Genomic DNA, 15,823 nt, shown 5'->3' with positions numbered 1-15,823 from the left:
GGTCTTTGTTAAAATCATAAAATATGTTTTTCAAATGATTTTTATTACGTTACTTACGTTAAATTAGGAATTATTAAAAACAACTTTTATCCTGTAAACAGACTTCGCAATAAACTAAATACAACAAAAGCTATTCAGCTCAAAACGTCATGATTTACTTTGACAATATTAACTTAATGTTTTCGCTATTTCAGCCAGTTATGTAACTTGAAAACAACTTTTTGCCGATGAAGTGAAACAAAGGGGTTTTACGCGAACGGCGAGAGCTTGTGAATTTTGTGGTTTGTAGTTTTATTTAGTACTCTACCCAATGTTCCTGGAGCGGCCAAACTGGCACGAATGATTTATTTAAAACTAGCCAACTTTTGCTCGTGACTTCGGCTATTTGTTTGGAATTTGAACAAACGGCATATTAGTTTGGCTTGTGCACGTATTGCGTTCAAATTGCTGGACTGGATAAATGGAACTTATGTTTTTTTGGACTTGGAGACTTGGAACCGGGTCAGATTACAATTTTACACTATACTCCGTAGGTAAGGTAAAGTAAGGTTAAGATCAAGAAGACCTTAAAACGTAAAATGACAATATCCGATTAATTAATTATTTGTAAAACAAATAAATATATTTTGAAGTCACTAACTAAAAAAAGAGTAACACGATAAGAGAGGCCAAGCGATAGCTTTTAAAATAGTAATAACCAGATACTACAAACAGGCACGTGAGAAAAATGTTATAAATACGACTTTCGTGTGCAACCAAAGTCTGTGAAGAAGAATAATGTTAAACAGTAATATTTCTGTGTGTATAACAGAAACCTATCAAAACTAATAATTTAAAGCATATGCATCAAAATAATCTTAAACCTAATATTAATTGTATAAGTTATCAACATTATATCTATGAATTTGTTATATTCCACTTCTCGCCTGCTCTTCGCCCTCATTCGAACGATAACTTATCCACTAACTGTTGTGTTTTCAAAACATACACTTTAAACAATTATATCTTATTATTGTAATATAAAAGAGTTGTGCGATAAACAATTAATTAAGAAGGTCTTTACATTTTAAACAGTGAGCATCTCGATTTAGAAGTGATATGAGTTAAATAAAATGGCTCCCAAAGGCGCGGAATATATTGAATTTGCCCATCGAAAGGCGGCAGAAAAGAAGACTCACGTGAGTTTCCCTCAACTGAAGTATCCTTCGCTAAGAGATGAAGGTTTGAGACATCCTGTACAATGGCTGCAAGGAAAAGCTTTAGACGACGGAGCAGAAGGCTTGTGGAGAGTTCACGATGGCATTTACGACCTTACTGAATTTATAGATAAACATCCCGGCGGTGCCGACTGGTTGGAATTGACTAAGGTAATTTAATTTCAATTATAGTTAAATGAAAAATTAAATGAACAAATTCAAGTGTATATTATCAAATATTTAAATGGTATAGATCTGTATAACATTTTGAATATCTTTACAGGGCACAGATATCACTGAAGCCTTTGAATGTCATCACATAACGAATTTTGCAGTAAAAATGCTAGAAAAGTTCCACGTAAGGGACGCGAAGACACCCAGAAATTCCCCATTCACTTTCAAAGAAGATGGTTTTTACAAAACATTGAAGCGAGAGGCTGTGGAAGAATTGAAAAAACTCCCTAAGACTGAGGGCAATAAAACTGATAGGATTATTGATGGGCTTTTTGGAACCCTTTTGGTAACGTCTGTATTGTCGCTATGGTTAACAAACTATTGGGCAGTGATGGCTTCGTACTTGATCGCGTCTCTTTCGTTGGCCTGGACAGCGGTGGCTGCACATAACTACCTCCACAGAAGAACTAATTGGAGAATGTATTTGTTCAACTTGACTTTGTGGTCGTACAGGTAATTTCCATTATGACGTTATTGTGTTGTACCATTTTGTAATGTTCGAAACTATATTCTACTACGTCAAAGTTCCTAATTTTGCTTTTATTTTAGATTTATTACAACCAGACTATTCTTGTTGTGTATCGCACTATATTGTACACTAATTAATTACTTCATAACTACTATGACCAACGTGTTTATAATTCAACGGGTCATTGACCTGACCGGTCGTAGGCAAGAATTTACACGCTACGTTTACTATTTTTGTTATTAAATGTACCTTTTTATATTTTTACAGAGACTTCAGGGTGTCCCATGCGCTTTCACATCATCTTTACCCCAACACCCTTATGGATTTAGAAGTCAGTGGGTTGGAACCCTTTTTGTTGTGGAACCCGAGGAAAAAACCTTTTTACGCAAAATTGACTCTTCTTATCGAGCTTGCACTTTTTCCGGCACTTTTCATCATAACTTTCCTTAAAAGGTAAATAATAACGCTACTTGTATGTAAGTAATGTAACATTTTAGATTTATTTTTCAACTCAAATCTGATGATGTGATTTTGAAAAGTTTGTGGTTTTATGGGCTGAGGCATTTTAATTACAAGTTTATTTTTAATAAAATTATATACTAAATACTAAATGCATTGTATAATTGTAAATATTTTCTTTTTGTTAATTAGTCATAGTTCAGTTTAGTTTAATAATTTACTAATGTAAAAATTATTTAAAAAGCATTAAATAAGCCACCATCTGTTCATAATTAATTCATTAGATTTAGATTAGATTGTGGATTTAATGTTGATATTGAGAATTAACATTAACATTATAAAAAATTAAAGCCTTTAAGCCGTCCCGATTGCCGAAATAAGTATTTATTTTAGTTATCTAATTAATGAAAATGTGTTTCAGGTTTTCTCTCAACTTTACCAGGGAGGGTTTCTTCAAGAATCACTACAAGTGGCACGACGGTGTCGGCTTCCTTCTCCCGCTGTGGATGTACATCATGGGTGGAGCTTCCTTCTACGATACCATTGTTATGTGGTTGTGGATCAATTGCACAGCTAGTTTCATCTTCTTCAGTATCGGATCTAATGCGGCCCATCACCATCCTCAGATCTTCAAAGACGGTGACCAAGTCAGGTGCGATACTTATTTTATATAATTCTCTCTTTCTTGCTATTCGTGCGATATACTGATGGAGTTAGCTCCATAAGTAAAGTTAGCTTTACTTATGTGTTCTGTACAGTGTACACTACTTTATATATGTACACTTCATTATAATTGACCTTGTCTCCAAAAATATACTTTTATGCGGGTAATCTTTTTTGCGGATATACACGTGTCCACCTTTATTTAAATGCTATGTATACATAAGAAGCAACTGAAACAATCGTATTAAATATGACATTTGGGATAAAGGTTTATTAGATACTAGCTGGACCCGGCAAACGTTGTATTGCCATATAATTTTTTTTTAAATTTTGTATATTTGTATTAGATAATTCTTTATTAAAATTACCTGGACCAAACCTATCAAGCTATTTTTGTAGTTGTTTGGATATAAAGTATAGCATGTTTTATTTTTCGAAATTGCAGAGAAACGACTGTAGACTGGGGCATGCATGAGCTTGAAGCAGTCATGGACCGCACCGACATCAACGGCAATCTGTTCAAAGTAATGACCTTCTTCGGTGACCACGCAATGCATCATCTCTTCCCTACCGTTGACCACGCTTACTTAAGTCACTTGTACCCGATATTCTTAAGAAACTGCCAGAAGTTCAAAGCTAATTTCAGAATGACGTCGTCTATTGATCTATTTATCGGCCAGTTAAAGACAGCCGTCAAAGTTGACCCTAATGTCTTGGAAGACTCTTCGTAATTTAACTTTTGTTACTATAAACTTTAATATTAGTTAATAAAAATCATAAAGTGAAACGGTGTTTTGATAAACGGTAAGACGATTCAACGAAAATTTGCTGAAGGAACCTATTGTTTGTTGTAAACGTTAATAATATTTTGATTGTTATGTATCAATTATTTGTATGATCTTAGCTAAATACAGTTTGACATCATTTATTTACAACACTAGAAATGTGATATGTGGGAGATATAAAACAAAATAAAAGACTAATCTTCAAGTTAATGATGTTTACTGAGAATAATACTATGAAAATATAAAAAGAATATAATCGTATGATAATAATATAATAATAAATACTTTACGCCTTTTTTGATGACACGCGTATCTTATCAATGCAAGTCCGACAATTGAAAATATTTACTACGAGATAACAAAAAATCTAGTTATCATGATAATGTGAAGAGCATCCTCAATGACATTGATCAAAAAGATATTACATAACGAAAAAAATATTGACGATTTAAAATATGATATCGTCATTTTAAATTAGATTGTACTTATCTCTTATAGTTACAAGTTTTATAAATAAAAGAGCACCGAAAGTAATTAGACCAGGCCTGGTATACGCTAAGAGAGTGCTGCCCTACGATAGGTATTCCACGACATATTCGGCAACATCGCGCATTTTAAGTCTGTAACCACGTGTAAAGTCCCACAACATAGCACGTTTTCACTCGACGGCATTAGCGATAAGTGTCACATTTACCTCTTAGTGTCACATTAACCTAATATTATAGTGAAGATATTTTTCTAAAAAAATAAGTTACTATTATCCTTGTTCTTAAGTGACGGTAGTATCTTCATCCGAGAATGCAAAGATAACAGACTTGATACCTATCAAGTCTGTTATTATAAGTACCTACTTATAAAATACAAACTCACTCTCAAATTCAAAATCATATCATTGATAAAATGACACCAAGATCTTGTCCAATCTCATTAAAAAAGACATATATGTACAGAAGACGTATTAAAATAAAAATGCTGTTTCATTGCGATACAGATAAAAAAACAAAGTTTTATACTGCGAATTCAATCGTTTAAAACGTATCACGGTGAACACACACTGATTTATTGTGCTATGTTTTGATACAATGGCGCCTAAAGACAGTGGTTATATCGAACTTGCCCATCAAAGGGCAGCGGAAAAGAAGACTCATGTAAGTTTTCCTCAACTAAAGTACCCTTCGCTAAGAGACGACGGCTTGAGACATCCTGTACAATGGCTGCAAGGGAAAGCTATGGACGATGGTGCAGAAGGCCTGTGGAGAGTTCACGAAAAGATTTATGACCTCTCAGAGTTTATGAACAAACATCCTGGAGGCGAGGAATGGTTGGAACTATCGAAGGTAGGCTTTTATTCTTTTAATATTTTTTTAATAAATATGATCTGAATATTTTTTTTGTGTTTATGAGAATTTAAATACAGATCCAATACAATGCATATAAATAGAATGAAAGCATTCGTAGTCTTTTTAAATTACTCGCTTTATCAATAAGGTCAGCTTCATAACATTCAAAAAATAAAATAAAAAAATGTATTTGAAAAAATGTTAAGAAATACATTTCATCAGCAATAGACCGTAAACAGACTTTTTGCTATTATTACCAAAAATCTACATTTCAGGGAACAGATATTACGGAAGCATTTGAAGCGCACCACTTAAACCCAATTGCTGAGAAAACGTTACAAAAATACTACGTCAGAGATGCCAAAACACCTAGAAACTCTCCTTTCACTTTTGAAGAAGATGGTTTCTTCAAAACAGTCAAACGAGAAGCAATGGAAGAATTGAAAAAGATTCCTCCAAATATATCAAGCAAATCTAATTTAATTATTGATGGTCTTTTCGGAACACTTTTGGTAACATCGGTATTGTCGTTGTGGTTTACAAATTACTGGGCTGTGATGGTGTCATACTTGATAGCGTCGCTTTCTCTTGCGTGGATGGCAGTAGCTGCACATAATTACCTTCATAGAAAAACGAACTGGAGAATGTACTTGTTCAATGTTACTTTATGGTCCTACAGGTAATTTCGAAACTCCTTTATTTATACTATTATATTATATCTATACCTTTTATGCCTTAGTTGTTTCATAAATTTCTTGTGAACATGCGAAGTCCCCAACCCGCACTTGCCCAGCGTGGTGGATTTAAAGCGTAATTTCTCACTCTTTCGGGAGTAGACCCTTGCCTGGCAGTGGGACAAACGGTTTGCAAAAAGCTAAAGGAAAATACCATTAAGACATGTTTGATGTATCATCTATGTTTTTTTTTTATTTACAGGGATTTCAGAGTATCTCACGTTTTGTCACACCATTTGTACCCTAATACGCTCATGGATTTAGAAGTCAGTGCTTTCGAACCCATGCTGTTGTGGAATCCTAGGAAAAAACCTCTTTATGCGAAGTTCACTTTCTTGATTGAGCTCGCAATCTTTCCTGCTATTTTCCTCATCAGTTTCTTTAAAAGGTAAAGTAGAAAGTTTTTTGTTTTCAAGGATTAACAAAAATACGACTTTGTCAGATTAATTTTGTTCATTTTATGAATGATTATGAATTGCCTCATCAGAGTGAGTGGCTTTACTAAGATTATGATTATTATTATGTTGTCGTGCCGATTTTTTTTGTTAAATCACCATTACCTTTACTTTTAGGTTTTCATTAAACTTCTTAGATGAGAGTTTCTTTAAGAAACATTACAAATGGCATGATGGTCTTGGTTTTCTACTCCCATTGTGGATGTATGTCGTCAGTGGAGCTTCCTTGTACGATTCTATCATAATGTGGCTATGGATCATCTGCACTGGTAGTTTTATATTCGCCAATATTGGAGCCAATGCGGCTCATCATCATCCTGACATCTTTAAAGACGGTGATCAAGTTAAGTGAGTAGAAGAAAAGAAAAATACTTTGATAGCATGTCTTGTTGTCTGAGCTGTTTATTGGTGTATGTAGTCAGTATAAGTAAATACAATTTGTTTTTGAAAGAATTACTTTAGTCGTAAATATCCATTTGTGATAGAAAATATTTACTTATGAGTATATAGAATAGTACTGGTAAATCAAAACTATCTAATATCTAAGTCTATAAAAAGAAATTGGATGCTGAATCTATGTGAAATATAATGAAAATTTATCAAAATTTTATAGTCTGATCATAAAACTGATGGCTTGTATTTGAAAGCAGCAGCGTGAATAATTCTTAATATGAGATATAAAAAGCAATTTATCATTTTCTAGGGACGCTACTATAGACTGGGGACTACACAACCTCGAGGCTGTGATGGATCGAACTGATATCAACGGCAGTCTCTTCAAAGTATTGACATTCTTCGGTGATCATGCGATGCACCATCTCTTTCCTACATTAGACCACGCTTATTTAAGCTATTTATATCCCATATTTTTGAAGAATTGTAAGAAATTTAGAGGAAACTTCAGAATGACGTCTTCTGTTGATATGTTTATGGGGCAGCTAAAAGCGGCCATGAAAACCGATCCTAATGTTTTGGATAGTTAAGCATTTTTTTCTAAATTACCATAGATAATAATAAGTGTAATAAATCAAGTTAAAATTGAAGAATAAATTTTACTAACTAGTATATTATTTTGATCAGAAAAGCCGTCGTACAGAATTAAGTTCTTTAAGTGCTTACTATTTCAGATTACACAGTGTGTAAATATCTCTAAAGAAAATACACGAACCACTGAATCTGTTTCAATATTTAAATGGATGAATATATTTTTCTAAGACATATCTTTTTTTGTTTTGCCTGAATGATTTCATAAATTATTCTGTTTAGTTGTGATATTCAAGTATTTATAATACTATGTTTTCTTAGTTGGAATAAAAATATTTTCAAATCTTATTTGTCTTCATAAAATATAGCTTTTTTAAAAATAGCGTAATTTATATTTGACATAAACACACGAAATAAAGATAATATATTGTTTGTGTATACCTATCTTTAGTTTTAAAAATGATGCTATAGCATCCAATGCATATTAATATTTTCATATAATAATTATCATTTATGAAAACATCGTGAGGAAACCTTGCATGCCTAAAATTTGTTTAATACATTTATTGAGGGCATGCAAAGTCCCCAACCCGCACTTGGCCAGCGTGGTGGACTTAAGGCCTAACCCCTCCCTCATTACGGGAGGAGACCCTTGCCCAGCAGTGGGACAGTAATGGGTTAAATTTATTATTTATTATTATCGCCTTGAACGCGGGTACATTAGGGGGTAAGTCTTAGTTGAATTCACTAATATTATTCTTGTTATCTATTTCAATGTTATTTAGTTCTTTATTCTTAGAATTATTTATTAATTGCTAAGTGTGACATTTATCAAATTGACCCTCGTAGTTCTGACTTTTCTTATCAATGGTCAATAAGCAGCTTATCAATGCAAAGCATTCCAAACACATACCGTTTTGTTTAAATATTCATTAGTAGTTAGAATGTCCAATAACAATCACTCAAAAAGTTATTCCAGCCGGCTTATCGTGGATCTCAGTTGACAACTATACGTCAAATTGATGGTCACTATTAAGTGCATTGCTACTTTGACGTAACGTATTAATCACTATAATCTAAGTGAGAAAACAATGTACACCATAGTGGCTTTGTAGTGGCAGGCAGTGATAAAGGAGTAATGTAATAGAGAGTGTGTACACGCTTGAACACTGTAAAACAAAGTCAGTAAGTTTTATTTGAACCGACCGCCTTAGCCGAATATCATAAAGGTGAATATTATTTCAAAATCGATAGTCGCCATTGTCCCTCTGATTAGGTAGTTAGTTTTAGTTGCCACAGAGAGACATCATTCTATAAAATATGCCACGTTGGCGCTAGCGTTTGTTTTATAGCTACCGTAGTGTTCTAGACTACAATAAAATTTTATATAGCACCATTCCTGTCACACATAACATTTTGATCAATAAAAGATTTAGAGTCCACAAATATTACCTATGGGTTTGAAATAATTATATCCTTTATTGTTTAGAATTTCGGAGATGTGACGTGTACTTTACGACTTTCATCAAAAAAATCTTAATAGAAAGTTTTTTTGCGGTTTGAATATACGTAACTATCATTTTTTTCCAACAATATTCATATGGGAACATTCAAACGCATTTTTGACAAAGCGGACTGTCGTGGCCACCTGTTACGAAATTTACAAAAATAGAACATGTAAATGGCATAGTATTTTACAGCATTGGATTTTATGAAAGCTAGAAAAGGACTTAATAAACTATTATTATACCATAATACACCTATAATTTAATTTATTAAGTCTGTTTCAAAGAAGAAGGATCTAAAATTGACCTACGTCCTATAACGAAGAGACGTATCTCAAAAAAGGTAAACATGAGTATAAAAATTTGTTGATTATAATTGAAATTATAAGTAGTATCAATGTATTACAGTATTCGGAGATATAAATATATCTTTAACACATTGCAAGATTACAGGCCATCATTACCACCATAGGCCTCAAAATTTTATTTCAACGGCTTCAGTTTATCAAACCTCAAATCTGTAATCTTTGAAAATTTTAATATTACGGCGCACTTGATATAGCTAGAATATAAATTTATTTGAATAGAAGCGCTGAACCAGTGTTGTTGCTACGCGTCGGCCCATTAAGCCTGCTGGAACACCTTCATCAGCGGCCGGACTCCAATAATTAACGCTAAGATACGCAACTCTGAAATGAAATAAACCTGCCTCCAAAGTTATTACCGTGATTTAAATTCGAATGCCTGGACCAGCCGGTGGATAAGAGCATCTAAAATTTGTATAAAATCGTTTGATAGAATTAGTTTTAGGGATTAGAGTCGAGCTATTAAAACATTTTTTTTAAAAGTTAGCTGTTAATATAGTAGTGACATATACGGAAAGTGACATCAGAGTGATAACGTGAACATAAGAGGATGTGCAGTTTCTTTACTTCACTCTAGGAAATTTACTTTTAAGGGTTTCCGCTGTGTTTGTTAAGTAAACAGTGTAAGCAATTAAAAAAGCTAATTATTGCGTCACTGCTGAACATAGGCCTCTCCCTTGGAGTCAATTGTTGTGGCTGGACATTTGTATACGTACATTCATCCAGGAACTCGTCCAAGTCGTTGACATATCTCCAGTGCTAATAGCAACGCAAAAAGATAATAATACTTTAATTTGATTGTAGAATTAAACCTTTGTAAGATAATTCGATTCTGAAATTGTTTGGGGTCAACGACCGCAATATAATAACACTGTTTCTTTGCTAGTTATAGCAGATGTAAAAAAAATACTGGCCATATTCAACATAGTATATAATATTACTTAGAATAAGTAGTAGCAATACAGTTTCATCTTGAAAAAAAAAGAAATCAAATTACATGTCTAAATAGGAAAATTTGTTTTAGCGGACAACGGCATAGAATTTTAACCATGCATCGTAAAGGATATTGAAGTCTTCTTTGAAACGAGCCCTACCGATTTGGTGGACTTTGGTAAATGGATGCGGGTAAAGTAACAAAACGTTTCTGTCCTATGTGGGAAACTATCCGTCGCGTTTAGTTATCGAATGGGTACCCTAACCTTCCTTATTTTATTTCGTTCCTACAAAACATGTCGTAAATAAATGATTCAAATTATATATTTAGTGGTATAAATAGTTAAATATAGTTCTGTAACACAAAATTGTTATTTGCTAATATTGTTTAAAAAACATTAGTACTAAAAGTATTTGAAATGTGATTTGTATAGTTTTATGTGTGAACTACATAAATAGATACGTTTAAAAGTTATTTACAAAGATAAACGTAATAAACAATAGGGCCGATTCTATATTATTATGTATGACGCACCTACATTTATTTAAAATAAAATATTAAATGGTTATATTTATTGGGAAAGAATTAAAGTCTGTCATAACTTTATGACATCTTAATACTTATACAAACACAAAGGCTCAATTACCTATACAACATAAATTAGTTCTATTTTATTGTAGAACAGTCTACAATAATTTCTGAAAGCGAATTTAAAAGAGATTCATGACAAACAAATTCCGTAACAGCATTGAATTGGAACACAAACTGACAAAACAGGAATCGTATGAGTTGTACAATAAATAATCCAAAATAAACAAGTACTTGTGAAAGGAAAATTGGAAAAAACGTAATTTCCGTTGGGCCTTGAATCACATTTTAAGCGTCACGCTTCGCCGTCAGTAATACTTTCGTTCTACCCTTACTTAATTATTGGAAACGGTTTTGCACATCGATTTTGTGAGTAAACCATTGTATTTATATTTTTTTATCGACGTTTAACTTTACTTAACAAAATCTAATACTTTTGTATGGACCCATAGTTTGTCTTTAAACTGTCAGAAGACATACTGTAATTAGCTTAAGTATATTTTTATCATTGTATATCTATTTCTCTTCTGCGGAACTACATATTATTTGATTGTCGTTCTGTTGCCTAGATCTTAGAGTTTAACAACTTTCTAAAAACATTCAGACAAGAACAGCAGATATAAACTAAAATGTTATATATATATTATTCTATGTAAATGAGATCTATCGCTTGACGTAAAAAAGGTTCATAAGAAGATAATTTTCATATTATTATAATAATAGAGTAAATTGTACTTCAAACGATATTTCATTAAACATATTCATTCAAAGTAAAATTCAGTGATATTTATGCTAATATTAAACTCCGAGCGTCGCTACGTTGATGAGATTGGATGTCTCAAATTACACCAAGAACATTAAACCTAATGGAAGAGGCTTCAGGAATTGGGCTTTAAAGCTTATTTATATATTGACCTCGCGGGGCCACTTCATATAAATACTATAAGGCCATAAAGGTGTTTAAGGACTATTTATGGCTTAATGAAGTCCACGGCTATTATTTGCAAAATAAGGCTGTAAATTCAATGGAAGCGCTCACGTGGGAGGCATCGCTCACTGCCGACAGAGGACGCTCTGATTGCGTCTACGCTAGATTTATTTCAGCACTCCATTTATTTCTTTGAGCGGGTTACTCAAGACTCTAGGCTGCACTTAAGGCGTTAGCTCAGAACAGAAGTATGGAATGAATACAATTTTTAAATTGAATATCTTTTTGATAGAGTTCATAAATGAATTACGAGCTTCAACTATGTTAAGGTGATTAATATTTAACTACATAATTATTTGCTTAGTCATCTCTTTTGAAATCCACCTTTGTAAAATCTTAACAGATTAAGAATTCTACGTAGAATATAGATAGAAACTTAAGTTTATGCTTCAAATTTCAAGAAATCTTATGATACTTTATACTTCGTTGACTTTCGTAAATATTACATCGGCTACTGGGTACAGACTTGTTCCTTCACACGTTACATCGAGTCCATACATGCTCGACTCGCATGGTGGAGGGCGCCCCATTCTTTATTCACTACAAATTTGCAAGAATTCGCGGAAAACGCGCCTGCTATGTATGTAAATACTCGTAATGTGGAGTCTCGATATTGGAATTCTGCGCCTGCTATCTGAATTTATCGATGCAAACCTGTTACCTACGACACTGTAAGTTCATACAAAATCTCTCTACGACGCGACGATTTATTATAGAAATGCGTTATATTTTGAAGATTGTGTGATTGTTTACCCGGAGTAAACATGTGGTTGACAAATACACTTCAAGTGAAAACAGACTTCGAATAATCGTATGTTATTGTATCTGCGTGGGAGGAACTTCACAATCTACAAGTAAACACATTTTGTTCAACGTACGCGATCACTGCATCTTATTCAACTTTGTGTAAACAACGGGGGATGTTTTCAAGCATTTGTAAGAGACGGGTGTTGAATGAAACTAAAACAGTTACGACCGTACAGAGTAGGAAATTGTCTTCATTTCCCACAATCCTTGTCGGAGCGTTTCCTCTACGACAAAAAAGAAAACCCTCTGAGGAATAGTTCTTTATGCCGCGAAGTTCAAAGAACTCCCTTCAATTGAGTGGTACTCAGTCTTGTACTCAGACCTATGAAGTGAGAGAAAGCTACACAATACTTTTTCTTCCTAAGAACAATAAGAAATGCTCACTCATTTTTAATTCAATTTGGCCGTCAAAAGAAGTATTAGGTATATTGAATTGAAACTTTTACATCGAACAATTTCTCTTGAGTTCCTCGAGCGCTTCCTAAAGGTTAAATACCTTAGCATTGAAAGGCGGTTTGGATACATTCGTGTTTAAATACGTGTAAAAAGCCTGATACCACTCGGCAAGCTACAGGCTCTTCGAAGCGGTACATAAACATTTGAATACGCCGGCAGACAAATAAATATTTCAGCACGGAGTAGGGGCGAAGTGTAAGGCATTCATCGCCTGAGAGTGTCATTTAAATGTGATTCATGAAAATGTACTCGGTCGTCGCGTATTCGAAAGTTAGAGAGCTACCACACTTACTTAACCGCCAAGGGCAAGTCCTACATTTAATTTTATACTGCCTGAAAAATGGTACCCAATTTGAGCGCTATAAATGTTATATTACTGAAGAACTTTTATACTGCAGGATTTCGTTTCTAATATATTTTTTCATTTCATTTTCTTTACCAAATGTTTTGTTTTTATTCATGAATGAGACTAAAAATGTAGTTCTTTATAGATTTAAAAATAATCCTTTTCAGCAGTAGTTGTTCACACTTTTGCGTCTAACGTCCACAAAACTTGTATCAACCACACAAACAAAGCTTACAACGATAGCTAGTACAGTTACAAGGTACAGAGGGCGTATTCCAGTGAGCACCGCCGCCGGTAACATGGCAGTGTAACAGGGAGGTAGTATTTACATAAAGTTCGCGGTAGCCCACCGGCGCCCGTGTGTCAGGTCCCTAACCCCACGAATATGTATGCAATGCAGCCAGCTCTCTAAAAGCTTTTGTCCAACACGCACGGTTATTTTCTTGAGATGCTCACATTCGCTTACAATGCATATTTTATTTGAGTAAACATGTAGCTGCTTTGAAATTTACTCGGTGTATCACTAGTTTAGAAGTCATGTGTTTCACGTGAAATATACAGTGTTCCTAATCGTGGAAAGAAAATTTGTTAGTAAAAGGTTTTTTTCGTGTGAGTGAGAGTGTGTTCTCCAAATAATTGGTTTAGAGGACCCGTAATTTGTCACGTATTTATATTTTCAAATTTGCTATGGTATAATTCCGATGAAGTCTGTTAATAACTTTGATATAAAACAGTCTAAGAAAAAACTCATTACCATTTGCGTGATTGCCTCGTTAAAAAAGGTGAAGTCCGGTGACAAAGAAGCTATGTAACTTTTCTAGAGAAATCCCTTAGTCAGAACGCATTCCAAATGGTATTGCCTATTATTACATAGTATTATCCTTAATAATAATTTTGTAAACGGACAATACTTTTGCTTAATTCTTACTATTGTCTGGCAAAATATCAAAACAAGGACTGTTTTCACGGCTTATAGGCAAACAGTTGATAGTCTATCTAGCAGATAAGCAGGCAAAAAGCGTGAATAATAATATGTTATCATTTCATAAATATTTTCATAATATTGTTTAGAGCAGTGATAGCCGAGTGGTATAAGTTGACACCTCCCACGCAAGTGGTCGCAGGTTCGAACCCGAGGCAACACACCAAGGACTTTTCGAAGTTATGTGTGTATTAGAAATAATTATCACATGCTCCAGCGGTGAAGGAAAACATCGTGAGGAAACCTTGCATGCCTAAAAATTTGTTTAAAACATTTATTGAGGGCGTGCAAAGTCCCCAACCCGCACTTGGCCAGCGTGGTGGACTCAAGGCCTAACCCCTCCCTCATTACGGGAGGAGACCCTTGCCCAGCAGTGGGACAGTAATGGGTTAAATTTATTGTTTAAGTAGTAGTTCTTTTACTGCCCACTAGTACCAACGCCATTCTTACCTACAATAATAAATTAGCAAGATACCACAAAAAACCAGATTTAAATAGATCAGTTAAACTTTATAATTCTTGTATAATAGGTGCTACTACCGCAAAATGCCAATTTGGTAATCACAAACGACATTCATTTGAATGTAGGTCGTATAATTGGGGGCGTTAATGGAATAGTAAAAGAGAAATGTTCGTCAACACCACTTGGAAAATTTTCCACACTCACAAACGCTTAGTGCCTGATTGTTAGTACTTAGCAGTTATTTTTTTATGCTGATTGCATTGAGATTTAATACGAATCGTGTTATATTTGACGTTATTAGTTGAGTCAGTTTTCAAATCAGGCTAATGTTTCTGGATGTTACAATTATTTATAGAACCACTCTTTATAAAGCATCAGAAATAATTTGTGACTTATATCGTTCACAAATACCGTTGAACAAAAACTTATAATCGTCTGTTAGTAACTATTGCTACTAAGCAAATCAAGTTTCTTAGTGAAACAACACTTTTAAGACAAAAGATAAGTTCAAATAATAAAATATCACAATCCTAACTTTATCTCAGGATAAATTTGTCTCATTTGTTTTCATCTTAAAATATACGTATCTTTCTGTATAAGATAATGAAGATAAGTTAAAATTAATTGAATAATTGTGTTGCCATTAGACGTTTTGGGGAGCCACGCTTCAGCCGCTCATTAGTGTCACCCGCTAATTATTGAGGAGCATTCGCGTCACGTAATAATTATTCGAGCCGCGACTCTGAATGCCACAGTAATGAAAAGGTTTTTAACTTATAAAGGGAAGTTGGCATACCTCGGCACGTCCTTTTTACTGTATTACTTTTTCTTCCCGGTCTAATTTTAAATTCATAAAGCTATCAAAGAGTGTGGATTAGCATCACAAACGCAGAACAATGGGCTACGTGATGGTATATAGCGGCGTATTACATTTTATGGGGCTGTTATATGAACTGTTGAGTGATGGCTGTTTCGTTGTTGCACGTAAATTGTGCTAGGATGAGAAATTTACAACATGCGATATCAATCTAGCTCTTAGCACTAAATAAATAAGTATATAGCGAGTGTTC

The 15,823-nt window shown here is 33.9% G+C and overlaps 2 protein-coding genes across 2 annotated transcripts; both read left to right on the top strand.

Moving 5' to 3' along the window:
- Positions 1 to 945: 945 nt before the first annotated feature.
- LOC142973593 (cytochrome b5-related protein-like) lies at positions 946 to 3,808 on the top strand. Its single transcript, XM_076115447.1, has 5 exons — positions 946 to 1,367; positions 1,480 to 1,883; positions 2,167 to 2,352; positions 2,780 to 3,010; positions 3,467 to 3,808. The coding sequence occupies exons 1-5, from the start codon at positions 1,113 to 1,115 to the stop codon at positions 3,750 to 3,752; spliced, it is 1,362 nt and encodes a 453-aa protein (XP_075971562.1). The 5' UTR covers positions 946 to 1,112; the 3' UTR covers positions 3,753 to 3,808.
- Positions 3,809 to 4,768: 960 nt separating this feature from the next.
- Positions 4,769 to 7,633, top strand: LOC142973874 (cytochrome b5-related protein-like). The gene is made up of 5 exons (XM_076115897.1): positions 4,769 to 5,143; positions 5,422 to 5,825; positions 6,083 to 6,268; positions 6,453 to 6,683; positions 7,039 to 7,633. The coding sequence occupies exons 1-5, from the start codon at positions 4,889 to 4,891 to the stop codon at positions 7,316 to 7,318; spliced, it is 1,356 nt and encodes a 451-aa protein (XP_075972012.1). The 5' UTR covers positions 4,769 to 4,888; the 3' UTR covers positions 7,319 to 7,633.
- Positions 7,634 to 15,823: the final 8,190 nt, after the last annotated feature.

This window comes from Anticarsia gemmatalis, chromosome 6 (assembly GCF_050436995.1).
Source record: "Anticarsia gemmatalis isolate Benzon Research Colony breed Stoneville strain chromosome 6, ilAntGemm2 primary, whole genome shotgun sequence".
Lineage (NCBI taxonomy): Eukaryota > Metazoa > Arthropoda > Insecta > Lepidoptera > Erebidae > Anticarsia > Anticarsia gemmatalis.
Note: the sequence above shows the minus strand (reverse complement) of the source record. Positions and strands in the feature narration are given on the sequence as shown.

What these genes read in the sequence shown, in the direction of transcription:
- LOC142973593 (XM_076115447.1), top strand. Translation starts at nt 1,113, where the DNA reads ATGGCTCCCAAAGGCGCGGAATATATTGAATTTGCCCATCGAAAGGCG. An exon ending in ACTGGTTGGAATTGACTAAG is followed by an intron (nt 1,368 to 1,479) that starts GTAATTTAATTT and finishes ATATCTTTACAG; the next exon opens with GGCACAGATATCACTGAAGC. An exon ending in ATCATAACTTTCCTTAAAAG is followed by an intron (nt 2,353 to 2,779) that starts GTAAATAATAAC and finishes AATGTGTTTCAG; the next exon opens with GTTTTCTCTCAACTTTACCA.
- LOC142973874 (XM_076115897.1), top strand. Translation starts at nt 4,889, where the DNA reads ATGGCGCCTAAAGACAGTGGTTATATCGAACTTGCCCATCAAAGGGCA. An exon ending in GTTACTTTATGGTCCTACAG is followed by an intron (nt 5,826 to 6,082) that starts GTAATTTCGAAA and finishes TTTTATTTACAG; the next exon opens with GGATTTCAGAGTATCTCACG. An exon ending in CTCATCAGTTTCTTTAAAAG is followed by an intron (nt 6,269 to 6,452) that starts GTAAAGTAGAAA and finishes CTTTACTTTTAG; the next exon opens with GTTTTCATTAAACTTCTTAG.